The sequence below is a fragment of the Drosophila innubila genome, chromosome X (assembly GCF_004354385.1).
Source record: "Drosophila innubila isolate TH190305 chromosome X, UK_Dinn_1.0, whole genome shotgun sequence".
Lineage (NCBI taxonomy): Eukaryota > Metazoa > Arthropoda > Insecta > Diptera > Drosophilidae > Drosophila > Drosophila innubila.
In genome coordinates this window covers 7,854,165-7,880,585 of record NC_047626.1, presented here as the reverse complement: position 1 = coordinate 7,880,585, position 26,421 = coordinate 7,854,165, and the positions used below count along the sequence as shown (strand labels likewise).

At 35.3% G+C, this 26,421-nt stretch overlaps 7 protein-coding genes across 7 annotated transcripts in view; 3 read left to right on the top strand and 4 right to left on the bottom strand.

Annotated features, from left to right (window-relative positions):
• The window catches only part of LOC117793904, a 35,697-nt gene extending 32,895 nt beyond the window's left edge, over nt 1-2,802 (bottom strand). The window contains exon 1 of the mRNA XM_034634346.1: nt 2,437-2,802. The gene's annotated coding sequence lies outside the window, so the exon portion shown is untranslated. The remainder of the gene's footprint in view (nt 1-2,436) is intronic.
• Nucleotides 2,803-3,902: 1,100 nt separating this feature from the next.
• Nucleotides 3,903-7,404, bottom strand: LOC117793906 (ubiquitin-conjugating enzyme E2 S). Its single transcript, XM_034634349.1, has 3 exons — nt 6,832-7,404; nt 6,278-6,748; nt 3,903-5,358 (listed from the first exon to the last, which is right to left on the bottom strand). The coding sequence occupies exons 1-3, from the start codon at nt 6,838-6,840 to the stop codon at nt 5,212-5,214; spliced, it is 627 nt and encodes a 208-aa protein (XP_034490240.1). The 5' UTR covers nt 6,841-7,404; the 3' UTR covers nt 3,903-5,211.
• Nucleotides 7,405-8,549: 1,145 nt separating this feature from the next.
• Nucleotides 8,550-12,498, top strand: LOC117793905 (partitioning defective protein 6). Its single transcript, XM_034634348.1, has 4 exons — nt 8,550-8,881; nt 9,078-9,306; nt 9,965-10,356; nt 11,771-12,498. Exons 1-4 carry the CDS (start codon nt 8,804-8,806, stop codon nt 12,167-12,169), a joined length of 1,098 nt encoding a protein of 365 aa, XP_034490239.1. The 5' UTR covers nt 8,550-8,803; the 3' UTR covers nt 12,170-12,498.
• Nucleotides 12,499-16,420: 3,922 nt separating this feature from the next.
• Nucleotides 16,421-18,534, bottom strand: LOC117793637 (lymphokine-activated killer T-cell-originated protein kinase). Its single transcript, XM_034634005.1, has 3 exons — nt 18,139-18,534; nt 17,420-17,778; nt 16,421-17,349 (listed from the first exon to the last, which is right to left on the bottom strand). Exons 1-3 carry the CDS (start codon nt 18,396-18,398, stop codon nt 16,802-16,804), a joined length of 1,167 nt encoding a protein of 388 aa, XP_034489896.1. The 5' UTR covers nt 18,399-18,534; the 3' UTR covers nt 16,421-16,801.
• A 682-nt stretch (nt 18,535-19,216) lies between these two features.
• Nucleotides 19,217-21,279, top strand: LOC117793669 (exopolyphosphatase PRUNE1). Its single transcript, XM_034634053.1, has 2 exons — nt 19,217-19,365; nt 19,447-21,279. The coding sequence occupies exons 1-2, from the start codon at nt 19,318-19,320 to the stop codon at nt 20,689-20,691; spliced, it is 1,293 nt and encodes a 430-aa protein (XP_034489944.1). The 5' UTR covers nt 19,217-19,317; the 3' UTR covers nt 20,692-21,279.
• Nucleotides 21,280-22,123: 844 nt separating this feature from the next.
• LOC117793489 (60S ribosomal export protein NMD3) lies at nt 22,124-23,900 on the bottom strand. Its single transcript, XM_034633809.1, has one exon. It carries the CDS (start codon nt 23,790-23,792, stop codon nt 22,200-22,202), a length of 1,593 nt encoding a protein of 530 aa, XP_034489700.1. The 5' UTR covers nt 23,793-23,900; the 3' UTR covers nt 22,124-22,199.
• A 658-nt stretch (nt 23,901-24,558) lies between these two features.
• Nucleotides 24,559-25,444, top strand: LOC117792719 (RING-box protein 1A). Its single transcript, XM_034632960.1, has 3 exons — nt 24,559-24,734; nt 24,845-24,872; nt 24,996-25,444. The coding sequence occupies exons 1-3, from the start codon at nt 24,657-24,659 to the stop codon at nt 25,214-25,216; spliced, it is 327 nt and encodes a 108-aa protein (XP_034488851.1). The 5' UTR covers nt 24,559-24,656; the 3' UTR covers nt 25,217-25,444.
• Nucleotides 25,445-26,421: the final 977 nt, after the last annotated feature.

Sequence of the window (26,421 nt, the reverse complement as noted above, 5' to 3'; positions counted from 1 at the left end):
GAAAACGGAATCGAAAGTACAAAACTATAACAATTAAAATACGATTTGGGAGTGAAATAGTTTACGAGTAGAAATTGCATTTCATAGATATTTGCTTAAGAGATTCCAAAAATAACAACTCGAATTAAATCCTTATTATTAATAAAATCGATAGCAATATCGATACAGATAATAGTACAGATTTGATCTAAAACTGATCTAGCCCAAAAAATGGAAGTCTATAAATTATTTACAATAAATCCCAACGATAATAACTGAAAAAAAAGATAAGAATTTACTGATATTACACATATACACTGAGAAAAATATTTTTGTGCTCGAATTTTAAGCTTTATGAGAAAAAAATTAGTTACAAGACCTTTTTTCCAAAACAAAAATGCTTCAAAAAACCACATTTCTTAACACATATAAACATCTTAATTACAATATGTTTATTTTTAAAATTGTCTTATTTAGCCAAAAAGAAGTTGAAAATTAATTTTCTTACAGCTCGCTCTTTACTAGCTAGTTAAATTGCCTAATGAAGAGGAATGCGTCTAAGCTCAACATTTAAAATAGTTAAAATGGAACGTAGTTTAAATAAGCTAATTAAGTGAATTGAGTGCAGCACACAAATTGAGAATCGCAACTTTTGGATAGAGTTTTCAGTATTGTTTGTGGATCGAGCATGTAATTGGTAATTGCTCAGCTGGTTTTAATCGCCCACTCGCTGAAATTGAGCGCGCAAAAATATTTTGAAAACGCATTTGGTCAAAATGAGTTGACGTATTTGGCAGTTACCAACAACTAACTGACCGCCCACCAACACCCGCAGCAACCACGCAAATTTCATTTGTACCAAGTTCCAACTGAAAACTAAAGCGTTCTCGGCTCAAGTTTTCGAAAAAAATAAAAAAAAAAAAAAAGTAAGCGAGAAAAATACAAAAAAAAAAACTAGAGGATTTTTACGATGATCTGTGGCGACAACAAACGAATTTCAAGGCTATATGTATATGAATTTCCATATGTATATGTATTTTGCATGTGTATAGGTATGTACATATATGCACATACAAGTATAACAAATATTTATTGACGGTCTCTGCTCGAAATGACGAAATGAACGAGTTATTTGCGCGACTTTACTTAGTTTCAGCGTCCCACACAACAAAACAACTGAATAATATTGTAGAAAAATACACACACACACACACTCTTCATTTGTATGTGTGTGAGTGTGTATGTCACATTATACACATTAATATGTAAATGATGTAGATATGACTTGTAATCCAATTGATTCACTGGTTGTAAACTGTTCTAAAGTTAATTCCCGATAGTTGACAAGGTCACAATGGTCAAGTCGATACACTTTTCATTCGATGGTTCATATTGGATCCCTTTTTTAATGGTACATTTGTTGAGGAACTTATCGAAACAAACTTTATTTTAAGATTTTTTTTGTAGGTATTTCAAATTTTATTTTAAGATTTTATTTTAAGTTTTATGTAATTATTACTTCACATACAATGCTTAAAACTTCTTCAAGTGATAAAATATTAAAAAAAATAACGGATTTTTAAAACCGCTTCCCAAATATTAACCATTTTATAGGCACGTTGGAAATGAAAATGAAAATTAACTAGTTGGAAAAGAAGTACTACCAAAAGCGGTCAATAAAAACTTCACTTTTCACTTTTCCACTTTTTCACTTTTTCCAATTTCAAATAACACACACATACTCACACACTCGCGCTCGATAAATCATGATCGACTAGACAATTGAACGCATAATCCTGATTGCAAATTGTCAATTGGAAGTCACAGCAACAGATGTTGCAAGAATGCCAAATAAAATGGATGAGCGCGCACTTAACTGTTGCATGCCACGCGCCGTTGCACGCCAAATCAATCAAATTGTTCAATAAACACGGCGTGCAACTTCTAACTTAAACCCTTTTTTGGGTGGGTGGGGGGTAGGCAATCGAACGTTCAATCGAACTATCGATTTCGACGATTACTGCTTCGATTTGGATTTTCAATGCAAATTAACACACACACACACACACACAGAGACACATAGAGCAACGCACTTGTGTGTGTGTGTCAATTTTTGTACAGGGCGTGTTTTGATTGTTGTTTTTGTTTATCTGCCGCAACCACAGAAAAAAAAAACAGGCAATAATAACAAGTACAACAAACGTTGCAACTGGGCAACGCGACACACGCACACACACACATATATACACACACAGTTACTGCAACAAGTGTTTGGACAAAATAAAAATTCTCAAATTTGTTTTTTATTTTGAATATATGATAACAAAATAATTTAAATAAAAATCTATTAAAATAACATATATTTTTGCAGTAGAAAATGTGTGGGATTTTGATTGTGTCCAAACACTTTCTTGACCAACAGTATGTATATTAACACACACGTGCACACACACACACCTGGGAGGAGGCGCGCAAAACGTTGATTTTTTTGTTTTGGCCGTCGTCGCGTTTAGCCGAATGCGAGAGTTTTGTTTTTGTTGTTTTTTTCGTTTTTTGTGCGAGAGGCTTGAGCTCGAGCCAAGCTAAATGGTTTGTTGTCGTCCGTCCGTGCCAGATTCACAACTGATCTACCTGTTAGCTGTTTGCTGCTGGCTGCTGTTGACTGTCGCGTCGCCGTCGCCGTCGCGCAGCAAATTTGGAATTGGCGATCGAGCGCGCGCGCACGCTTACGTCCCACCTCCCTCCATTCCTTCCTTTCGCACACCCGTACCTCACCAAGCCGCACCTTCGATCATTCAATCTCAACACCGCAACACAATCACATTCACAACAAGCTTTTGCCTTTTGCGGTCCATCTGCTAATTCATTCATACTCTCTCTCTCTCTCTCTCTCTCTCTCTTTTGTGGTGAGAGCGTAAGCGCGCGCTTGAGAGCGTTGTGTGTAATGTCCAACACTGGCCGCTTGAAGCGCTTCATCAGGTTTTTGCAAGTGAGAGAGCGACAGAGCTTCACACACTTGCGCTCTTACAATTTTAAAAGCATTCTTTGCTCTCATTGTTGTTGTTGTTGTTGTTGTTTTTAGAGCTGCGACAATTTTGGAGCTGGCCTGAAGGTTAGTCGCTTGGAATGTTGCCCGGCGTTGGCGTTAGCGTTGGCGCAAAGAGCACAAAAATAGAGAGAGAAAGAGAGACGACGACTCCCACACACATACACATACATACACCTGCAAATACATTTATGAGTATGACAGTGGGTCAGATTATTGTTTTGACAAAGAACAAATATTGATGCTTGTTTTTCAAAAAATATTAAACATTATTTTTTGTTTTTTTTTCGATAAGAACAAATTATAAACCAAGAGTGGGTTATATTTTGCAAGCCGTAATTAAACACTAAATACAAAGGCGTAATCATCCTTTTGCTCAAATTAATTTTGATTTCACAAATTTAAAATATTGATCATATTAAATATATATTTTTAAAAATCAAATATATATTGCGAATATATATATTTTTTTTGTTTCGTTTTGGATTTATACCTCGGTAATTTTTCCCCTGCCAAAACAACTACTTGACTCACTGTGTACCAAGAAAATATGTCTCATTGTCATTTTCGTAGAATCGACGACTATCTAAAATGTTCTTCCGGCATGGAACTCGGAAATGCCTGCACATTGTCACACGCTACGTGCAGCGCCTAGGCAATCTATTATATAGAGTATATAGCATATACCACAATTGTTTACTCTCAAATGGCGAATTTATTCATCATAAATTTGTTGTTTTTTTTTGTGTTCCAAAATGGGTTTTTCCATTTTTTGTTGTATGTGTGTTTGACTTGTGTTAGAACAAATTTAACGAAAGGTTCTTTTTATACTTTTTGGGTTTCTTCGATCTTTCTTTTTTGTCTTTTGTTTTTTTTTTTTAACTACTACGATAATTGAATTGAGAGATTGCGTTTTTGGAAATCTTCTAGCAGTTAAGCAATAAGAAATGTTTTCGTATTATCATCATCTGAAGGGCACATAATTTTTTAATTTAATTTTTATCTTTCTTTTTTTGTTTTTTTTTGAAATTTTGTATTAGTACATAACCTAAAAAACTAACCAAAAAATATGTTACTACGTTTTTGTGCGAAGTGGCCAAAAACGTGATTACATAAATTGCATATCGTATATTACACAATTGAATTTGTTGGTTGTTCAAATGGAACATTTGTGGAAATTAATATACCGATAGGATTTATAATCACATTCAAGGATCTTCGATTTACAATTTTCTCAATACATACATATAAATTATTTGCTTTTTTCCATCTTTTTTTTTTATGTGTGTGTGTATGGTTTTATTATTATTCTTTTTTTTTCTTATTTTAAGAGTTTTTTATTAATTGAAACGCACGAATGTTAAAGAGAACAATTTAAATAAAACTGTAAAATAATGCAAGTCATTGCAAAAGCTGACAATAACTGTACATTGGTGATGATTTTTTTTTGGGTTGTGAGGGGGGAATTAAGGAAGTGAGGGGAATTGAGAGCTAACACGTTAAATGTTTAAACTAATTACATACACATAATTTATGCTACGATAGTTAAAAAAATATTAAAGTATGAAGAATATAGGAAGGAAGAATTAGGAGAAGGCGGGGTGGGGGTGGACACTAAATTATATAGGACATGATTTCTTCATCTTAGCTCCGTCTACAAACTAATATCGGTTTCTTAGCCGCACCGAAACAGCACAGACTTTTTTTAAACCAGAGTTTTTCTTAGCTTTTCATTTTGTTTAGTTTTAGTTTCTGTTTTTCTTTTTTATATTATTTTATAGTATGTATAATTGATTTTTTGTGTTTTTTTTTTTTGTATATGTAACTGGATGCATTTTTCTTTGGAGTGGTTCTCTCATCTTGTTGCTTGGTCGCTCTGTTCGTGCTTTCTTCTTCTTTATTCTTCGTTAATTTGCCAAGTTGTTTTCTTTAGTTGTTCTTTTTTATGATTTACCTCTTCGATTTGATTTTGCTTATCTTCCTTTTGTATTTGCTTATATCTTTGTTTTGTTCTTCAACGGATCACTGATGATTTTTGATACATATAAGATATTTAGTCTGTTCTTGTTGCTGTTTTCTAAACGTTTTAACTAAATGTGCTCCATACTTTTTGTTTGTTTGTTGCTTCACCATTATTGTTGTATTACTCCTACTTTCTCTCTCTGTAATTCTGCAATTTATGCCTCTCATAATCTCTTGAGCATGCGTTTTTTCTCCTTAAGCAACTTTTCCTTCTTCTTATCCTGCAGCTTCTTATCAAGGCCCGCGTGTTTCTTCGTTGATGGTCCATCATCATCTTTGGCATCGCTGGCAGCAGCACCGCATTTGGCCGGCTAAAAATAAGGAAGATAATCAAATTGGTCAAAATCAGCGATACCAAATAAAAGTTATAAATTCCAAAGAAAAATACAATCTCAATAAAAACTATCTAGACTAGTTCAAAAATTGAGATTAAAGTTATTCTTCAATTATTATAAATAAAGTTGGAAATAAAAATTAAATGTACATCCTAGCTCCCGCTTTGAGTTGAAATATTTATTTTTTGAATTTTTAGCATATCTTTAGTGTTTTTAATCCGATCCCGACAGGATTGGTTTCAAAACTCTTGTTAGGACCAGGATTTTTAAAATTTCATGGGAAAAAAGGACCAATTGTCCTTAAAACATAGTATTTGTCCATACAAGAACTCAAAACACAACATTTTTAAACTCAAACAGCTGGGGCTAAGTATTGATCAGATCTTTCAAATTTGAAATATTTTGTAATTTTTTTATAGAGATCAAGAAATAAAGTAATTGGGAATTTCGCTAAAAAATGTAAATAAAATTAATTTTATGATACATTATTGATAAATTATTATTATTTGATAAAACTTTTAGTTTGAGTAAAAATAAGAGTAAGTTTTTTATTAAAATCAAATTGAAATAAAATAAAAATAAAAGTTATCTTATGATTTTGAAAATGTAAATTTAAAATTAATTATTATTTGATAACTTTTTTAGATTGGATAAAATGTATTTAAATTTAATTTTATTTATTTTATAAAAATTAATTTCTGATAAAGGAAAGGAAGATAGAAATCAAAAATTATTTTTTATTTAAAAAAAATATATATTTTAAAAATCATAATCGTTATGGTAAAAAACAGATCTTTCCACCTCACTCTCATCTCGCTGTCACTCTCTCTATTTTTGTCTGTCTGTCTGTCTCTCTCTCTCTCTCTCTCTCTCTCTCGCTGCTGTTATCACTCACCTGTGCATGTATCTCTGTCATCATGCGCGCACGTTGGGAATAATCATCGTAACGTTCGAGCAACATTTTGCCGGCCTCCTCGTTGAGGGCCGATTCGGGATTGGGAACAATCAGCAGGCATTTGATGGTAAGCAGTATGTGTTTAATGCCCAAATCCGGTTTCCAGTCCTTTTTTAATGTGTTCACACAGATCTCGCCATTCGACGCAACATTTGGATGGAAAATTTTGGTTAGGAAATATGCTTTTGGCGGCGTTTGTGGAAAATCTTTGTTGAGCGTGAGTTTAACGCGAAAGATGCCAACGGCATATGGTGTTCCCGCTGGACCATCGATTAATGCTTGAATATCGGTGACATCGCTCTCATTGATCAGGACTTTAATTCCCTCCGGTGGCGTTGTTTCCATATCCTGCAGCTCCTTCATCACCTGTCTGATGGTCTGCGGTGACAGATTCTCCACATTCGAATATTGCTACAAATGTGCAACGATTTAAATACAAATTTTATAAATTAGTTTTGGTTTATTTATATTCTACGCTTATTTGTTTACATTACCGAACTCATGGCTTCGCCTGATGTTGCTCCCTTTTGTGCGTATGCCTCTCTCTCTCACTGTCTGTGTGTGTGTCTATTGTCTATGTTTATGTGGGTGTCTGTAATTCTGATTGTGTATGTGTGTGTGCGTATGTGTGCTTGAATGCGTTTCAAGGTTTCTCAATAGTTGCTATTGCTTCAATGTCCTCCTGAAGCTCTGCTTTTTAATACTTCCAACTGATCGAGTGATTTGTCCAAAAGTTTTAAAAAGCTCTGCTTGTAACTGTATTTTCACTGGCGTCGCAGTCGCATTCACAGCGTTAGCGTCAGCAGCGTCAGCGTCTCGTGCAGTGGGGGGAAAACTGTTTGCTCTGTTTTCGTTTTTGTTTTTCCTGCTCGCGTGCGCCTTATTATATTTACTGCCTCGTATTATATGCTTTGCAGCAAGTTGATTATGTTTAAAACTGAAATTGATTTGTTTTCCTATTTTGTTATTGGCTTTTCGACACATTTAAAAACAAAAAAACAATTTCTACTCAATTGCACACTTCACGCTCAACAACAAAACACAAAACAGCCTCCATTTACAGAAACCCTCGTCGTATGGCATGCGCTACAATGTAGTGCATGTTGGCTTTTCAATTCGTTATGGTCACACTGCTGACTTAACTCTAGTTAACATTGCTAAAGTTCGTTAAATTTATTTTCTCTCTTTGTATTTGCTTACTGATCGTAAGCTAGCTTTGATTAATCTTAGTTTGGTTACCTAAATTGGTAATTATTCTTGTTATTATAGGAATAAAGCGTACACAGAAGTGTATACTGTTGATACTACCAAGCAGCTATCTATACTCTTTTCATGCGCATGCACTAGCGTCGTCTCACTCGTGCTCATTGAAATGTATTGAATCTGTAAACTTTTCAGTATTTAATTTGCAACAATTTAAAATAAAGTTAATTTTAATAGCTAATTTTGAAATGTAATAAATATGAAATACGAAATAAAAATGTAAAATTTAAGTTTTTTATATGCATGATTTTAAGCAATTTTGTATATTTAGCGTTGCCACCTGGCATTTACCCTTTTGCGGCTGTGGTCGATAAGAAACATCGATACATATACTTTGCAGTTAATTTTGAAATTTAAAATTAATTGTTTCGTAAATATAACAAGTAACTATCAATAGTTAGTTATTTTTAGTATTTTTGCGATCATATTCAGCTGCTGTAGTCTGTCTTTCTACAGATTATCGATATATTACGCATCCATAACATCGATAATGTTGGTCCATGATAAATCGCGATGATTGTTCGATGTCTTTTGACCGCAAACTCCAAAAAATCGATATCATCGCCATTTGCCGCGAAATGACTTTTAAAACAAGTTAAAATATGCAAAAAACTCCATCAAAAATTAATAAATTTGATGAACATTTAAAATTCGAAATTAGATAAAATTAAGGTAAGCATTTTTAAGAAGGTTTAAAGCTCGTTAACCCTCGGGGAAAGCAGTTAGAAAATGCAATTTAAAAATATATATAGATATATAAAATCGAGAAATATCTAACATAAATTCTGCAAAAATAAAAACAATTCTAGCTTTAAACAAAATTTGAATAGGTACAATAGTTCAGAATACATTTTTTTGAAAATCTACGTATTTTTTTAAGTAAAAAAATTGAGCCAGATCGGAAATGTTTACTGGATGGGCAACCCTCGGTTGTTATTACAACTCTACATAAAACACAACTCTGCTGTGGATTTTTTTTTTGCTCGCCAACGCATAATTTAGTTTTTAGTTAAGATTTTTTGTCGAATTCTAATTTATTGAACAATTTTAACTACTTTGAGCACATATCAATTTAGTTGTTGTTGGTGGTTGGCGCCCGCGACGGCACTGCATCCGGAGTTGTGCGTGAAATTGTGTGTGCAAGTGGGAAGGAATAAGTTTGTTGGGAAGTTTGGAATTGGAAGTGGAAGTTGGGCCCCAAAAATGTCAAAGAATAAAATAAACACAACTGCAGCGACGGCGGCGAGCGCTGAAACGAATCTAATTGAAGTGAAATCAAAGGTGAGGCAAACGCAAAAGAATTCCTCACATATTGGAATAAAAGTGAAATAATTGTTGACTGCGGCACTGCGCTGATTCATGCCCTGTAGAAATTTGTGTAGTGGAAGTGGAAGTTGTTGCAAGGGAGGCAACAGTTGGCTTTGCATTGATTATGTGGATTATGATAATTGTTTTCTTTCGTAATTTCGTGTCTCAGTTTGATGCCGAATTTCGACGCTGGAGCTTTAAACGTCATGAGACCGAGCAGAGTTTCGACAAATTCGCCTCATTGATCGAGCAGCTGCATAAATTGGCCAACATACAATTTCTAATACTCTACATTGATCCGCGCGACAACGACCTGTTGCCCATCAACAACGATGACAACTTTGGCCGTGCCCTCAAAACAGCGCGTCCTTTGTTGCGCGTCATTGTGCAACGAAAAGGTGACTATAACAATTATATACATACACTGAGCGGCATATTTTTTTGGTAATGATAAATGATGAATGATAAATTTTGTATCATTCAAACAGAATCTAAATGACCTTTTCATTGATGCTAAAATCTTCGTAGTTACTTCAAATTATGAGAAGATTTAACTTAAGTTTTGTTAAAATAAATATGCCGACCAGTGTACATACATATATACAGTAGGTCGAGTAACTATTTTAACGACAACAAAAATAATCATACATTATTAGTGATGTCCAAATTGTGCAGAGTTAAAAATCGTATTGTCAAAATCGACAGTGAAAGTATCGAATTGTCAACCAATAGATTTTTTCATATAAATTTAAAAACTAAGAACAGTTGAATAAAATTAATATAAAATTATGAAAAATAGCTTTAAATTTAAAATTATACCTGATTTGAAAGAAAAAAAATGTTAATATAAATATATTTTGGAAAAAACTTAATTTTTATAGATATGATTTACATATATGCAATTTTAAGGACCTTTTTAAATCGTTGTTTCGATTGGAAATAATTTATAAAAATTTTCAATAAATAGCTATTCATTTAACTTTATTTATGGTCAAAAATAATCGTATTAAAGTATAAGAAATCTGTAATCATCTATCAACTCTATTTATTTTTTAGATGATCTGAATGAGTACTCGGGCTTTGGGACAATGAAGCCAAGGAATCTAATTGGCAGCATACTTGGACATACGCCGGTTAAAACCAAAGCGCCATCGATATCGATACCACACGATTTCCGTCAGGTTTCGGCCATTATCGATGTGGACATTGTGCCGGAGACGCATCGACGTGTGCGTCTCCTCAAGCACGGCAGCGATAAGCCCTTGGGTTTCTATATACGCGATGGCACATCGGTGCGTGTTACGGCCAGCGGGTTGGAGAAACAACCGGGCATATTCATATCACGCCTGGTGCCCGGCGGTTTGGCCGAAAGCACCGGCCTTCTGGCCGTCAACGATGAGGTCATCGAAGTCAATGGCATTGAGGTGGCCGGAAAGACACTGGATCAGGTATGCATAAAACCAAAGATCATTATTTTAATTACTAATTATTTCTGCATTTAATTTATAAATATTAATCAGAAAATATGATATAATTACATTCAAATTTTTATTTTACTTTTATTTTTGATCTTAACACAAATAAATTATGAAATAAAAGAGTTGACCAACTTCCAACTGTCATAACTTCATCAAAACTAAACAGATTTTCAAACGGAATGCTATTTTCATCTTAACTCGGCCTCTTAATTCATTCTGCATTCAAATTTTGTGCGTTTAGAAAATTTCATATTTGTCGACCATCATCGCCAAGATTCGAGTTCGATGCTAAGGGTCCCCCCTTTGGAATTTTAAAAATTCAAAATTTTTAATCTCAAGTTTTTACTTTTAATCAATTCCTTATATCGTTATTAGTATAAAACAACACTTTAAACTTAATTCTGAGACCTTTCATTTTCTTGTAAAAAATCATGGAAAATTGCACCAATATTTTGTCTTGTAAAGCTAGAACCACTGACTGACCAACTTTAAACTGTCATAACTTTATGAAAACTTTTCCGATTTTCAAACGGAATGTCATTTTGATCATGGTTTGGCTTCATAATTTATTCTGCATTCAAGTTTAAATAATTTTGTAAAAAAAATTATTTTCCTCAAGATCATGGGATCGATGCTAAGGGTCCCCCCTTTGGAATTTTGAAATTTGAAAATTTTAAATATCAAGTTTTCACTTTTATTCGACTCCTTATATCGTTATAAGTATAAAACAACACTTTAAACTTGATTCTGAGACCTTTCATTTTTCTGTAAAAAATCAAGTCAAACTGAAGATAAATTTTGACTTGTAAAGTTGCTAGGTCAGAGGCTGACCAACTTTGAACTGTCATAACTTTGTCAAAACTGAACCGATTTTCAAACGAAATGTCATTTTGATCATGGTTCGGCATCTTTATTTATTCTGCATTTCAATTTAATTTATTTTGTAATAAAAATTATATTCCTCTAAATCTTGGGTTCGATGCTAAGGGTCCCCCCTTTGAAATTTGAAAAATCGAACATTTTAAATCTCAAGTTCTTACTTTTATTCGACTCCTTATATCGTAATTAGTATAAAACAATACTTTAAACTTGATTCTAAGAACTTTCATTTTCTTGTAAAAAATCATGCCAAATTTAAAAGAAATTTCGACTTGTAAAGTCAAAAGTCTAACCAATTTCGAACTTCCATAGCTTTGTCAAAACTAAACCGAGTTTCAAACGAAATGACATTTTATTCATGGTTTGGCATCTTAATTTACTCTGCAAATTTTATTAAATTCGTTCAAAAAATGTTATTCCTCTGAAATTTAAGACTATTAATTGCGATCTTAAACCTTGACTTTATGATGTATACTTATAAATTTCTGTGGATTTTTTTAAACAGGTGACGGACATGATGGTGGCAAATAGCTCGAATTTGATAATTACAGTGAAGCCGGCTAATCAACGAACGCTGACGTCGACGCATCGTGGTTCCTTCTCTCGCAACAGTCAATTGTCGAGTGGTTCGCATCACACGAATCATACGAATACATCCGATGAACTGGAGCATGATGATCAGGATGATATTGTTGATCTAACTGGTGTCACGCTCGATGAAAGTCCCACGACAGGGACAACGATGGTGACTGTGAATTCAACGGCAGGAACATCATCGACATCCGCATCCGCAACGAGTCATCAATCATCCGCATCATCACCGTCCACACATCACAGACAGGCTGCCTCCAATGCGTCCACAATTATGGCCAGTGATGTCAAGGATGGTGTCTTGCATTTGTAAACTCCAGACAACAACAACAAAGTGAAAGAAATCCCCAATACACATACAACATACATTAACAGTCTTATATACACATAAATATTGGGTTTACATTCCACACATTCCACACGTTCCACACACACACACACACACACACACATACAAATGTCTAAGTTTTCCATTTCCAGTTTTATGCACTTGTTTTCTTTTTAATTATTTTTCATCAACGCCCAAAAAAAGAAACTATGTATTTTAATTGTAAGCATTAATGTCCTTTGTTATTATCATATATTCCTTCATGTGTTATCATTAGTTAGACAGAGTGAGAGATAGTGAGCGAGCTAGAGAGAGAGAGAGAGAGAGAGAGAGAGAGAAACAGAGTTTTGAGTTTTATACACAGTTTATGTACATTTTTCTACGTTTTTACACATTTTTGTTCATTATTAAAATATGTACATTTGTTGTCAGTACAATAGCCAACAAATGTACATTTTAATATAGAAGAAAATGTGCAAAATACGTAGAAAAATTTAAAATAACTTTGCAGTGGCATCAAAATTGTTTAATTGCAAATATGCAACAAATACACACACACACACACACACACCTGCCTCGAACTTAAAAACATTGCATTCCATTTATGTACTTTGCGGCACACGAACACACACGCGCACACAGCTACAACAACAACAACACCAGCAACAACAACAAAACTAAACATTTATATTGTACTTACAAACTAAAACTTAAGAGAAATGTTTGTTTATTTTTTGTTTTATATTTTAAATTTGTTTGTAACGTGTGCGAGCTTAAAAAGTGTTACTTAATATACAAATATTAATATATATACTTATATATATATATATATTATATACTTTTAATTTGTTTTCGTCAATGTGTCTAATACTCGTTCAAGTTTTTATTTTTTTTTTTACAAATGTTCAAACTTTAAAGAGAACTACAAAAACTACAAGAAAAAACTACCAAACACCAACAGCGCCTTTAAAATAACAACGCAAAAAAATGTTTTATAAAATCTATATACTATAAATTATACTATATACAACAAGTAACTAAATGTACGTATACGTAAACCTATATCGACATATATATAGAGATCTATTATAGTCAAATTGAGAAAAGACATTGAAACTAAAAAAGAAAAAAAAGAAAAAACAACAACTTGAAGTTAACATAACACATATGAGACAGGCATATTTTAGATATATAATATACTATATACATATATGTAGCTAGACTTATGCTATAACAAAAGAAAAGACAAACAGCAAGTATACTAATTATAAATATCCGAATACCGAATACCCTACACTACATATATAGCAGCTAATTTCGTTAGATTTTGTCAAGTTCAACTGGCGAAAGTTAAATCAATTCATGAAATCTATCATTTTAAACTAAACCCAAAAAACACCTATCGAACAACAATCTTAAATATACACTATTTTACTATTATACACACAAGCAAAAAGAAAAAGACAAAAGTAATGTTTTGATGCATGTATTTTTAATAAAAACAAAGTGAACTTTTAAGTGCACTGACAAACTATAACTTAAAAACTGATTTTTATTATTTGAAAATTATGTGGGGAAAACTGTGAAAGTTTTAAAAACTTAGAAAAGGAAATTAAAAACAATTTTATGAAACAAATTTAAACAAGAATTTATTTCTTTGTAAACCGTCTTAAGTAATAAGACAAGACTATTTAATATTTTTATGGTTTTTTATTAGTGAAAGCAGCATTTACTTATAAATGCAAAACAGTGTTGCCTTGAGTTAATTTACAAAACATCTTATCAAGTTGAAAATTACAAAGTTTTTATTAAGTGACGCAAAAAACTACAAATAAATCTAATAACGACACCGACACGATGGGGGAGTTTTATTTGCCAGTCCGGCTAGCTATGCCCCTGCTCACAGCCGAGGATTGTCAGCGGCGTTATCAGAATCTAATCTCAAATAGAAACAAGTTATTCGTTTGGACTGCGAGTCTGGGATGGCAATCACTCCAGAGTATCGCATCGTGTTGAGAAAAATGGACCACAAGACAGTTTGATCCAAGCTCCAGAGTGTTGCAGATCTTCTCGACAGGCTAAAAATTATGTGTGCCAAGATTATGGGCGACAATTTATCCATAGAAACTGCAACTAAAAAGCTTAAAACAGTCGATAAATATAACGTAAAGGATGTTTAGCTTAGAAGTGGGATACAGAACACTGTCACATGCATAAAAACTCTGTTTGAAAAACAACTGGGTTCGATTCTCAGTCATGTTATTCTAAATGTCTCTAAAAGAAAAAAGTATGACAAGAGTGTCCGGATGCTGCCATTATTAAAACATTTGGTTACATGCATAAAAACTCAGTTTGAAAAACAACTGGGTTCGATTCCCTTTCGTTATTCTAAATGTCTAAAAGAAAAAAGTATGACAAGAGTGTCGGGATGCTGCCATAATCAAAACATTTGGCAACTGTCACATGCATAAAAACTCAGTTTGAAAAACAACTGGGTTCGATTCTCGGTCATGTTATTCTAAATGTCTCTAAAAGAAAAAAGTATGACAAGAGTGTCCGGATGCTGCCATTATTAAAACATTTGGTTACATGCATAAAAACTCAGTTTGAAAAACAACTGGGTTCGATTCCCTTTCGTTATTCTAATTGTCTAAAAGAAAAAAGTATGACAAGAGTGTCGGGATGCTGCCATAATCAAAACATTTGGCAACTGTCACATGCATTAAAACTCAGTTTGAAAAACAACTGGGTTCGATTCTCGGTCATGTTATTCTAAATGTCCTTAAAAAAAAAAAAAAAAAAAGTATGACCAGAGTGCCCGGATGCAGCAGTTGAAAAGACATATGGAAACTGTCACATGTATAAAAACCCAATTTCGATTCCTTGTGATGTAATTCTAAAAAAGCACTACAGGAACTCTCAGGATTCGCCAAATGTAAAGCAATACTGACCAATTTGGAGTTCCTGTGGAGGAGGATTTCCATTCATCTGTTGACAATGTCACTTGTCCTTGTAAAAGGCTCATAGATTGTTTCGTTGATGTCTAGCCAAATATCTGGATCGGTGTAGCCGTAACTCTCAGATTTCTGATCTTCAGTTTGAAAGTTAACTGGGACAACGAACCGGATGTACCTACTTATAATCCTATTAAGACGTATTCATATAAGGTGACATATTCCTCACAGCTTTTGACAAAAGAAAAAAAGAGGCGCTGGAACGAGACAGCAAATATTTTATGCTCAAATCAATAAATAAAAATAAACTAAAAGAAATATTGTCAGCAATGCCTTTAGCTTATTCTCGAATAAAATCGAACTAAGATTTCATTCGAGAAAAAGAAAAAACAAAATGTTTTCATACTGTCATTCTGACACTTACCTGAACAATCGAAGGCTGCGAGAAAAAAATTTCGAGCTAACGAAACGTAAAATTGCCTTAACCGTCAAATAAAAAGAAAAAAAAATTAAAAGAATATTGACGTGACACAGTCAGATCAACAAATACAATGTTAAAGCACTTTTTATTTATTTTTTTATGCTCTGCTCGGGAGTTTAGTGAAAGAGACGTCGTATTGCAATAGTAAAATTTCCTTAGCCGTCAAAAAAAAAAATTTAATGAATATTAACGTTGCACAGTATAATCAAAAAATACAATTTTAAAGCACTTTTTTATTTATTTTATTTTTTTTAAATTTATACAAAAGTTGCTTTCAGCACGACTGCTGCTCGTTGAATGAGAAATATTTAGAAATTCATGTAATCCTAAAAGCCTGCTTGACGTTTATTTCCAGGCCTGCGTGTCAAAAAAAAAGAAGTAGAAATTTTATGAATATACAAAAAAAAAAACCAAGAAAGGAACAAGAAATGGAACAAAAAAATGAAACAAGAAAATTTAATGCATTGAAAATTGAATATGAGAAAATTGATTATTTAGTTGTGGATCTTAACTGCTTTTCATTTCATAATTTTCCTAAAATGCAATAAATTAAAGCGCATAACAGAAACAATTTTGGAATGGAGTATTTGTGTTTTTGCCAATTTGTTTATATTTGACACACTTGTTTAAATTTTAACTGGAGAAAAATTCTTCAAAAAGAATATAAGTTTATGAATATAAAATAAATGGAACAAAAAAAATTAAATATCATAATTTAATTATTTATTTCGGATATTAGCTGCTTTTAATTTCATGAAACCTCTAAAATGCCATTAAAAAAAGCGCACAACAGTAGTAATTATGAAGTACTCATGTTTTTGCTAATTTCTTTATTTTAGAAATAATGAACATACAAAATGAACAAACACTTGAGAATTACAATTATCTATATCATACAAGTATATGTATATATACGTGGAATACATGAAAATACTTTTAAAGCTTACATCTAAATGAAATTATTTAATACAAATTCAATTTGAATATAATTATTGAATGTGCACATTTGTATTTAGCATTGTTTTGTTTGTGTTTCGATCATTTGGCAATTTTAAATTTTTACAGCGAATTTAGGTACACAGAGAGACAAGAGACAGAGTGAGATAATGACAGAGATAGTGAAGAGAGCTGATCGTTACGTACAAAACTAAATTATTTGTATGATAGTTATAGCTTAGAAATTTAATCAGATGCATTGCCAACATTGGCGGCATTATTCTCGAAGCACTGCCAAATGGTGCGTGCAGCAGGTCGATCCTCACTGTGAGCATTGGTGCACAAATAGAATAGCTCCACAATGCAATTGTAATCATCGCTGAGCTGAAATGCCACCGGCAATGGAGGACGTGTCCCATATGCCTGTTCAATGTGTGCCCACGAATAGTCGGACATGTCATTCTCTTTGATGTTGTCTTCCTCGTCATTATCCCCCTCAGCATCATCATCCGGATTCTCCAGACAATCATCAATAGTGGTAGAAGTGTCTGTGCCAGTTGTCAATAAAACGCTACATTTGTCTTCGGAATAATTGAGTTGTCTCCGTTGCAACTGCTCCTGTGAGCTGTCCGTGTCATTGGCCTTGCTGCTGAAGGCTGCGTCCAGTTCGAGCGTGTGTGGCGGCACAAGTGCCAATGTCTCATAGATAATCAAACCGAAACTGAAGATGTCCGCTTTGCTATCAATTATCTCCACCTCATCAATGATTTCGGGCGGTGACCAAAGTGTTGTACCTACAAAGTCAAAAACAGCAATTCAGTATCAACAACGAATAAAAAAAATCAATTTAATTTCAAAACTTACCCACATATTGTAGATGAGGATGCTTGTGAAAGTTGATCTCACCATTCTCATCCAGCGGCAATGTGACACCAAAATCGCAAAGTTTGCAAATTTCAAATTCACCCTTGACCAGGACATTGAAGGACTTAAGATCACCGTGCAGCAGACGCGCTTCCGTATGCAAAAAGTCCAAGGCATGCGCAATGTCCATAATCATTTTGAATGTGTGTTTGGCGGGCAACGGACCAAGATCCTCATCATGTCGCTCTTCCAGTATGGAACCCAGTGCTGTGCTGCACATTTCCAGTGCCAGTGTGTCTACACCATCGGCGGATTTGATGACACCGCGAAAGCCAACAATATTGGGATGATTCAGTTTGCTGTGCCAACAATATGAATAAAAGATATGAATTATTTAAAATAACTGTTATTGCAACATTTGTGGGAGAGTTGTGTGTATAACAAACGGCACAATTATTGTATGTACACCAAATGCACGCACACATGAGACGCAGCAGCCTCACGCATATATATGTATGTGGGGATATGTATGCACACGCATGCAGGCAGGCTCACATACAAAAATTATGCACACACTTACACCCGCGCCCACGTGTGTGTACACATTTTTATCTGTACTGTGGGTACACACACCAATAATAGTTGAAAATTATACATATGCATAATCATAGAACGGGACAGAGGAGGAGCCGAGATGAAGAGGAGCTTGGAGGACTCACCGCAAGATGGCTGCTTCACGTACGATGCGGTCATTAAAGAGCGTATCCTTTTTAGCCCGTGTCCGTTGTGTGATACGTTTCACCGCCCATGGTGAACGTATGTGTCCATGCCTTGGTGACCTGTCCAAGCGGTATACACTGACACCGGTGCCAAATCCCAGTGTTTTCAACATTGGTGATGGCGGAATTTGTATTGGTGTGCTATTGTTTTGGACATTCTCCATATGCAGATTGCGCAGTTTGCGACGCGGCGTATCCATTATGTTTGTTGTCAACGATTGAAACTGGAAACTGGGATCAGATGAATTTGTTGTTTTTATTGAATACAATTTTGATATCTTCTAATGCGACGCGCACAAAAACGCCGTTTAATTGAAAAGTAGGGATGGCTTGAATTATCTATCGAAGCGCAAGCGTATGGATAGTTTGTTGTTATTGTTCGATAAGCTGATATCGCTAAAATAGTAGGTCTTTTTAAAATTAGTTACAACAGCTTTGTATATTTTAAATGTTTGAATAAACGTTGTAGTGATGAAGCTAAAAACTATATGTATAAATTGTTATTATATTGTGGGCTGTGTAGGGATGTCGAAATATCATTGATATATTGATAGATATTTATTGTGATGATATATTTTTGGGCGATATCTTTTTTTCTGGTGATAATATTAATATCAATATAATTATGCAATATTATTTCGTCAACTTTTTTTTTAAGCAAAAATATACTTTGGCCGTGCCATAAAATAGGAAAAATGAGTGGACACACAACTAATTTTGAATGGAAACACTTCAAGCTTAAGTTCGCGCCTAAGATGTATCTTATATCGATAGCGTATAGCATATTTTTCGAATGTCTGTATCGATGAGTTGCACTATGTAGCGATGAATTAACATATCGATATTTAGCATAAACATTTTTTGAATTAACGGCTGTCACATTTGAACAAAGCACAATTGTTGTTGCAGCGGCGATTTTATTTTTATTAAATGTTTTTTTATTTTTCTTAATAAAGTTGCATACAACTGTTGTTATTATCGATATTTGAGTTGTTGACTATCGAGTGTACTCGATATCAGATTGACAACTGTAGCTTTTGCATTTCTGCCGTTTATAATTTATTTTCTTTCATGTAACTTTTTGAGCGCATTGCGCCGCTATCCTTTTTTGGGTATAAAATGTGTTTTCTGCGTTTTCTACAGCAAGCGCGTGCGACGCTTGGACGCGTAAGTATTATTATTATAAATATATTATTTGTCATTGTTTTCAATTGTTTTTCTTTGATTACAACAACAAAAACAATGCAGTATCTACCCGAGAAGGCGGCAATCAGCAGTGCAATCGGCAGCACAGCGGGAGAGAGTGAGAGAGAGAAGGAGAATGGCAAACAGAGGGAGGAGCAGCGTAAATTGCATATTGTGATTGGCAATGAATCTTGTGATCTGGATTCGGCAGTGTCGGCTATAACGCTTGCATTTATCTATAGTCAGCGCAGCAAGGAGAATGATTATGTGCCAATCTTGAATATACCACGTCTCGATTATCCACTAAAGACGGAGGTGGGACACATGTTCAACAAGTGCCACATTGATGAGCGAATGTTACTCTTCCGGGATGATCTGCCACAGCATTTGTCCAGTGATATCAATGTCATACTCGTCGATCATCATGTCAGTGATTTGGCCACGAATGTTGTGGAAATACTCGATCATCGTCCGTTGGAGAATAATCCGGCAATGCAGCTGTTGCCGTCGCATTGTGTGCGTCACATTGAACCGGAGCTGGGTTCCTGTGCCACACTCATTACGGAACTGTATTTGGCCCGGCAGCAGCCACGTTCGTCTCATGTGGAGCAGCTGTTGCATGCCACCATTGTGCTGGACACCATTAACTTCTCCACAGCTGCCAAACGCTTTTGTGCCCGGGATCTGACAATGGTACAGCAATTGGAGCAACTGCAGAGAGTTGATAAAGATGTTGATGATGTTGATAATGAGCGGACGCAACGTCGTTTGTTGTTTGATGAGCTGGTGGCAGCCAGAGCGGACATTAGTCGACTTACCTTAGCCGAGGTGCTGCGCAAGGATATGAAGCAACTGCAGACGGAGCATCAAAAGGTGCCCATGGCGGGCTTACCCATGCTGGTCAGAGAATTCATTGAGAAACCCGATGCCGAGCAGGCAATACGACAATTTGCTGGCGATGCAAATTTAATTGTTATCCTCGGCATGTTTGTGCCACCTCAATCCGGGGGACAAGTGCAACGGGATGTGGCCATCATCTCGCCAACGGGACAAACACAACTGCTGGAACGGGTGAGACGTGCTCTGCTGGATTGCCAGACACCGCAACTGGAACTGAAGCCACACGATGTGGATACCAATTTCATGGGCGGTTGCTTTCTGCGGCAACACAATGTCCGGGCGACCAGAAAGCATATACTGCCCGTGGTGAAGCGGGCTCTGTTGGATTGGGAGGCAACACAGCATCCGCATTGTGACTGCGATGATGTCTACTTTTTCAAGGAGAAGCCCAAACTGGGACTCTCCTAAATAAATCAGAAGAAACAAGAATAAACAAATCAAACTGAAGACTGGACAAAAGACAAAGGATAAAGGATGAGGATGCAACTGTTGGAGGCTTAGGGAAATGCAAATGTATCTGTCCACCTGCAAGTACAAAGCAAGGGACACACACACACCTGTAACACACACATACAACACACACACACACTGTTAAATGGGCATTCAATTTGTATTGTATTTAGTTAAACAGTCTGATTAACGCATCTAATCAAGCAATTGACTAATTCTTAAGGTCATGTTAATATCGCCACCAAATCTCTCGCAAATCTCTCGTTGCGTTCCTAATCAAAAAGTACACAAATAACATTAAAAACAAAAACAATCATGATAATAATAATCAAAAAAAAAAAAAAAACTAACATTTTGTTATTGGAGTAGTTGAATTGTAGTATTGTATTAAGTATACTAATTTATGTTGTATATGTGGTAATTATTAAAAGGAGCTTACAACTCCAAAACTCGAAGATACAGAAATATATATCTAAATGTCGACTAGCTAAATCGTCTGTTAAGCATATTGTATATTAATAAATACGAAAAGTTATCTATTTAAAAGCTACAAACGTTTCTTATTTGAATTGCATGTGATCTTGGGATTAAAAAGATCTATAGTGTCTAGAATTCTAACCAGAAATTCTAAGACTGAGAATACTGAGATGAGTTTAATATCCTGTATAGGGATACATTTTTTTTTTCAATTTTAAATAATTTACATGGCTGACAGTTACTGAAGATTCGTCTAAGGTATTGAATTTTTTTATCTTTAAAATTAGATTTTGTATATTAAAATCACGGATTGTTAAAATTAATACTTTTTTTAAATTAATATTTTGATTTTTATAAATAGATTCTAAATTTTTGTTTTATACTTCAATCTATGCTTTCCATATTGTTATACAATTTTTTAATTAAAATCATGCAATTCTAATTTTTTTACTTTAATTCTTCAACATAATCCATTACCTTTAATAATTTCAATACTTTTTTTTTTCATTATTAACGCTTCTTTTTCAAAAACTCTCCAACATTTAAAATATAGCGACTATTATAATAAAAATAGATTTTTTGCTTATCAAAAAAGAAAACGAATCAAATTATTTCTTTAAGAATGAACAATTAAACAGTTTAATCAAATCCTCTAAAGAAACTGTTAAATTTTAAATACTAGCGCACTTTGGAGAAGAAGCAAGTATTACAATCATAAATACATGGATAATATATAAGTTAAAGTTTCATTTAAACTTTTTTAACACGCAATTTTTTTAAAGTTTAATTTTTTTTGGAAAACAATAAATATTACAAACCTTTTTTGCGTGATCAATCAAATATGGACATTATACAATCTTTATATATTTAAATGATACCATTATAAATGTTTGAGGTTTGTGTGTGTGTATTTTTTTTATTATTATGCATAATATATGTACATGTAAAATACATAAATTAATTTCAAAAAAGAAATAAAAGACTTAAGATTATAATTGTGGCTCTTGTGTCGCTTCCCCGTCTCCGACTCCAACTCCACCTCCTTCTCCATTTGCATCCGCCTCTCCCATTTCATCATCGGCACACTCCAGGGTCAGATCCTCGAGCATCTCCTCCAGGGTAATCTGTGGCACATCCGGCTGCACATCGATGGGCAACGTCTTTTTGCTATCGCGATAAATGTTGATCTGTCCACGCATATCGACATTCTCCTCGATGTCATCGAGGAACTCATGATAATCATATTTGCTGCGCTCATCGGTTGCCTCATCCGCCAAATGTTTTATCTTCCACAGGCGCTGACTGAGCCGTGTCTGTCGATCATAGTGTTTACGCACTAGTACCACATCCGGGATTAGATCCTGTGATAGCTTATCGAACTCGGCATCATTGATGTTCGCCTCGCCGGTGTTGTAGCCCATCACGGAGTCGCCCACTTTGAGGAGATGCCCCAAATGGGAGCGTGTGTGTATATTACTTTCAGCAATGCCCAATTCCGAGGCACGCACCACCCAAATATCGCACAGAGCATGCTTATAGCTAACTGTACCCTGACCAGGATAAGTCTTGCGATCCTTCTCAGCTATCACCTCAATATCCATGACAATGTACTCGATCAGCTGCTTGGGATTGCAGATGGCCTCGAAGGGTGCCCGGAAATAGACCAGTGAGGTGATCTCAGCGATCTGTGCCGTCAGTGGATCGATTAAATGAATGCTACTTGAGACACGATTCACCAGGCAAACTGGAGAAATGTTGCCATACTGTTGTCGCAGTTTCTTGGACAGACACACTACGCTATCCTTGGAGATGGGTGCAATTTCCACCGACCAGTTGTACTTGTAGTTGTAGTTGTTGCTGTGTATATCGTGGGAGATGAGACGCTTCGAGGTCGTCACCTTGGCGGGCACCATGGTCATCAGAAAGTCCACCATGCGACGTGCATGATTCTCGGACACATAGTAGAAATCCAGACCACCGTGCTCCGGTTTAATGCCCAACGTATCCGCATGCGCCTTATACTTGAGCACCAATTGTTCCAGATAGTAAAACGTCTTCTTATTCTCCGCACGCTGACGCACTTGAACCAAACAACGCCAGAAATCTTTGGCCTCGGTGCGATGACAATCGTCGCACATTTGATTCTGTACGGTGAACTCCACGATGAAGACCTGCTGCAACACTGTGCCGCCAGAGATTTCGCCATGCACCGTCAGCTTGACCTTGATGCGCTTTGAGTGTTGTTCGGTCCAAATGAAACCCGCATCCACAAGTTTCACCTCCTTCAATCCCTTCAGTTTCTTGAGGCAGACGGCGAGCAGCTCTCGGGACTCCAGCGATGCTTGTATCCATTCATTTGGCGGCTGCAGATAACGCTCGCAGTTGCGACAGAAATGCAGCACCGCCTGTTTCGGTATATTCTCCGTAATGTCAACGTGATTCCGCAGACAAGTCACACACATATTGGCCGGATTCGGTTGTATGGCGACGCCACATTCGCAGCACAATATCATCGCTGTATTCGCACTGCTGCTGCTGTCCTGGCCCAATGGGCTAACGCCTGTAAAGTCGACGTCCTCCATTTCTGTTGTTGAACGCCCTTATTTCAATTTATATCTTCTTTCGAAATTCCAATTGCTTAATAACAAAAACACGTGCAACGCTCCGAATTTCGCAGTATTGTCAAAATCTACTTATGTGCTGCCAACTTGTTTCGCCAACTTGGTGCAACTAAAAACGGGCTGGCAAGCTTGGTTTGCAGGTACATATTGTGATCAATTTCCAAAATGGGCTTAAATCTGAAACATCTATAATTTTGAAGCTCGAACTTTGGAAATTTTTGTTTGAATTTTGTCGAATTTTTTATATATTTTTTAAGAATTCCATTTGTAACTTCTGTCCCCAAGGGGCGACGAACTTTAAACCTTCTTAAAAGCATTTACCTTTATCTTATCTATTTTCGAATTTCATTGAATTTGTCATAATTGTCGTTTTAAGCAAATTGTTGTAAAATTTTTAAAACGCCCGCGCGTTTTTGATCTCTGTCTAGGGCTGGCAGGTTGTTCATAAAAAAGCAAAATAGCAAAGTTGCCAGACGTTCAAACTTTTAGTATTTTTTTTTTGGAAATCAATTCAGGCCAGTTTCGAGTGGACCAGAAATTTCAGTCGGCGGAAAGTTTTCTTTGGAATAGTTGTCAAATTCTTCTCTTTACGGCACCGAAATTTTTATATGGAGTGTAGACCTACCAGAACGTTTTGTGGTCTACTCCACAAAAAAGTTTGCAGCCCTTCTGCCCACGTAGGCTTTGACCGGTTTTCAACACTAGTGATAAACAGAATTTTCCAGCACTTGATTTTTAAGCAGCTCCAACACTAGCTGCCATTGTCATTTACATTTTCATAAATTTTTTTAAGGCTGCAAATAACGCGAATAATAATATTATAAAATGGAGGTCGATGAGGAAGAATTCGAGGTACCATCAAGCAGCAGCAAAGGAGAAAAGAAGCGGTTCGAGGTTAAAAAGGTAAAGCATAACCTTGTTGCAAAAAAAAATATAGATGCCATTTCGGCATTGTCATCCTGGCGTGTTACTAATTTTCTTTTTATTGTTTCATAAAAACAAAAAAAAAACAGTGGAATGCTGTGGCGCTCTGGGCTTGGGGTAAGTTTCAATGCGAAATAAAGGAAAAGTGCATAAAAGTCGGCATTGTGACAATTTCGATAACAACAAAAAATTGTAATCTGCTGGAAGCGAAATATGAAATAATACTTGACATTTTCACAGATATTGTGGTGGACAATTGCGCTATTTGCCGCAACCATATAATGGACTTGTGTATTGAGTGCCAGGCCAATCAGGCATCGGCCACAAGCGAGGAGTGCACCGTGGCTTGGGGCGTTTGTAATCATGCTTTCCACTTCCATTGCATTTCCCGTTGGCTGAAGACCCGTCAGGTCTGCCCGCTGGACAACCGCGAATGGGATTTCCAAAAGTATGGACACTAGTAACTGGACGTCCAAATCTGCTCATCATATTCAACACTTACTGTCGGGTCATGACCAGACAGCTCATTCTCTCTTTCACTCCCAAAACACACAAACACACTCACACACACACACACAGACACACATGAATACATACAATATGTCATAGGGTAAAATACACGACTTGTTCTTAAGTTAAGGAAACACCTCAAAAATAAAGGCGCGTGTTATGCACCAATCTATGATTTATATATTTATTTTTATTAAATCAATGAGTCAGTTTGCAATGAAATAAGAAAAAAAAAGCAAAGTAGTGAGAACTGAAAAGACTGTTGAAACTGAAAGTAAAAGCTCATCTGTGGTGAATAGCCAAGATCGGACTGGCTCAAACATTTCAGCTTATAATGTCAATTAACTTTCAAAGAGATGCATATATCATTATATACATATTAGGACGGTAAAATATAAGCTGAGCTTCGGAAGCAATAGTAAATAGAATTCATTGCCGTCCCGCTTTGTTGTTAGATGAAGGAAATGTTTTTCACCACTCGCAAGTCGACCGTAAAGGTGCATGGTGAAGCTATTAACAAGGTGACGTTTGCAATGTAATTTTAGATAAATAGTGAAATTAATAACAAGGCGACGTATGTATGTATTAATCCACAACAACGCTTTTTGTGTTTTCTCACCACACAGAGAAGTAAAGTAAGCTATATAGTTTCGTACTATTTACCAAAATAAAGAAGGACATGATGAGTAGTCACCTTATAAGATGGTGAATTTTTTATGTGCTGTATCAAGGCAAGATGTATTACCAACTATATAGGTGACTTGTTCAACACAGTTGGGAAGCAAACTTCATGCTTGCTATCTCGATCTAGCGCCTCTATCGCTGCGAGTCGAAAGAGTACGATTAAATTTTTTATGTATTAGCTGTCAATGAACAAGTCACCGTGTTAAATACATTTTGTATCAAGGCACCGAAGAGAGAGCAGCAGTGGTGAAAAGACCGTCTTATAGTAATTTCACGGTGAGTTCCAAGGTGAATTTATTTATAGTAATTTCACCTTGGTAAATTCTTCCTTTATAAGACAATTTGATCATAAGGTTCAGTTGAGTTTTTTCTCTTTAGAAATGCTGATAGACATTTTGTATATATGTATGTATTATTAACTGTAATAAACGCGCAAATTGAAGTTATTGCTTTGAACCAATACATACATATG

Coding starts and splice junctions, on each gene's coding strand:
- LOC117793906 (XM_034634349.1), bottom strand. Junction 5,359..6,277: donor TGACAGAGATACATGCACAG/GTGAGTGATAAC, acceptor CCTTATTTTTAG/CCGGCCAAATGCGGTGCTGC.
- LOC117793905 (XM_034634348.1), top strand. CDS start 8,804: ATGTCAAAGAATAAAATAAACACAACTGCAGCGACGGCGGCGAGCGCT. Junction 9,307..9,964: donor CGTCATTGTGCAACGAAAAG/GTGACTATAACA, acceptor TTTATTTTTTAG/ATGATCTGAATGAGTACTCG. Junction 10,357..11,770: donor CCGGAAAGACACTGGATCAG/GTATGCATAAAA, acceptor TTTTTTAAACAG/GTGACGGACATGATGGTGGC.
- LOC117793637 (XM_034634005.1), bottom strand. CDS start 18,398: ATGGATACGCCGCGTCGCAAACTGCGCAATCTGCATATGGAGAATGTC. Junction 17,779..18,138: donor CGTGAAGCAGCCATCTTGCG/GTGAGTCCTCCA, acceptor TTGTTGGCACAG/CAAACTGAATCATCCCAATA. Junction 17,350..17,419: donor TCCTCATCTACAATATGTGG/GTAAGTTTTGAA, acceptor TTGACTTTGTAG/GTACAACACTTTGGTCACCG.
- LOC117793669 (XM_034634053.1), top strand. CDS start 19,318: ATGTGTTTTCTGCGTTTTCTACAGCAAGCGCGTGCGACGCTTGGACGC. Junction 19,366..19,446: donor CGCGTGCGACGCTTGGACGC/GTAAGTATTATT, acceptor AAAACAATGCAG/TATCTACCCGAGAAGGCGGC.
- LOC117793489 (XM_034633809.1), bottom strand. CDS start 23,792: ATGGAGGACGTCGACTTTACAGGCGTTAGCCCATTGGGCCAGGACAGC.
- LOC117792719 (XM_034632960.1), top strand. CDS start 24,657: ATGGAGGTCGATGAGGAAGAATTCGAGGTACCATCAAGCAGCAGCAAA. Junction 24,735..24,844: donor AGCGGTTCGAGGTTAAAAAG/GTAAAGCATAAC, acceptor AAAAAAAAACAG/TGGAATGCTGTGGCGCTCTG. Junction 24,873..24,995: donor TGTGGCGCTCTGGGCTTGGG/GTAAGTTTCAAT, acceptor ACATTTTCACAG/ATATTGTGGTGGACAATTGC.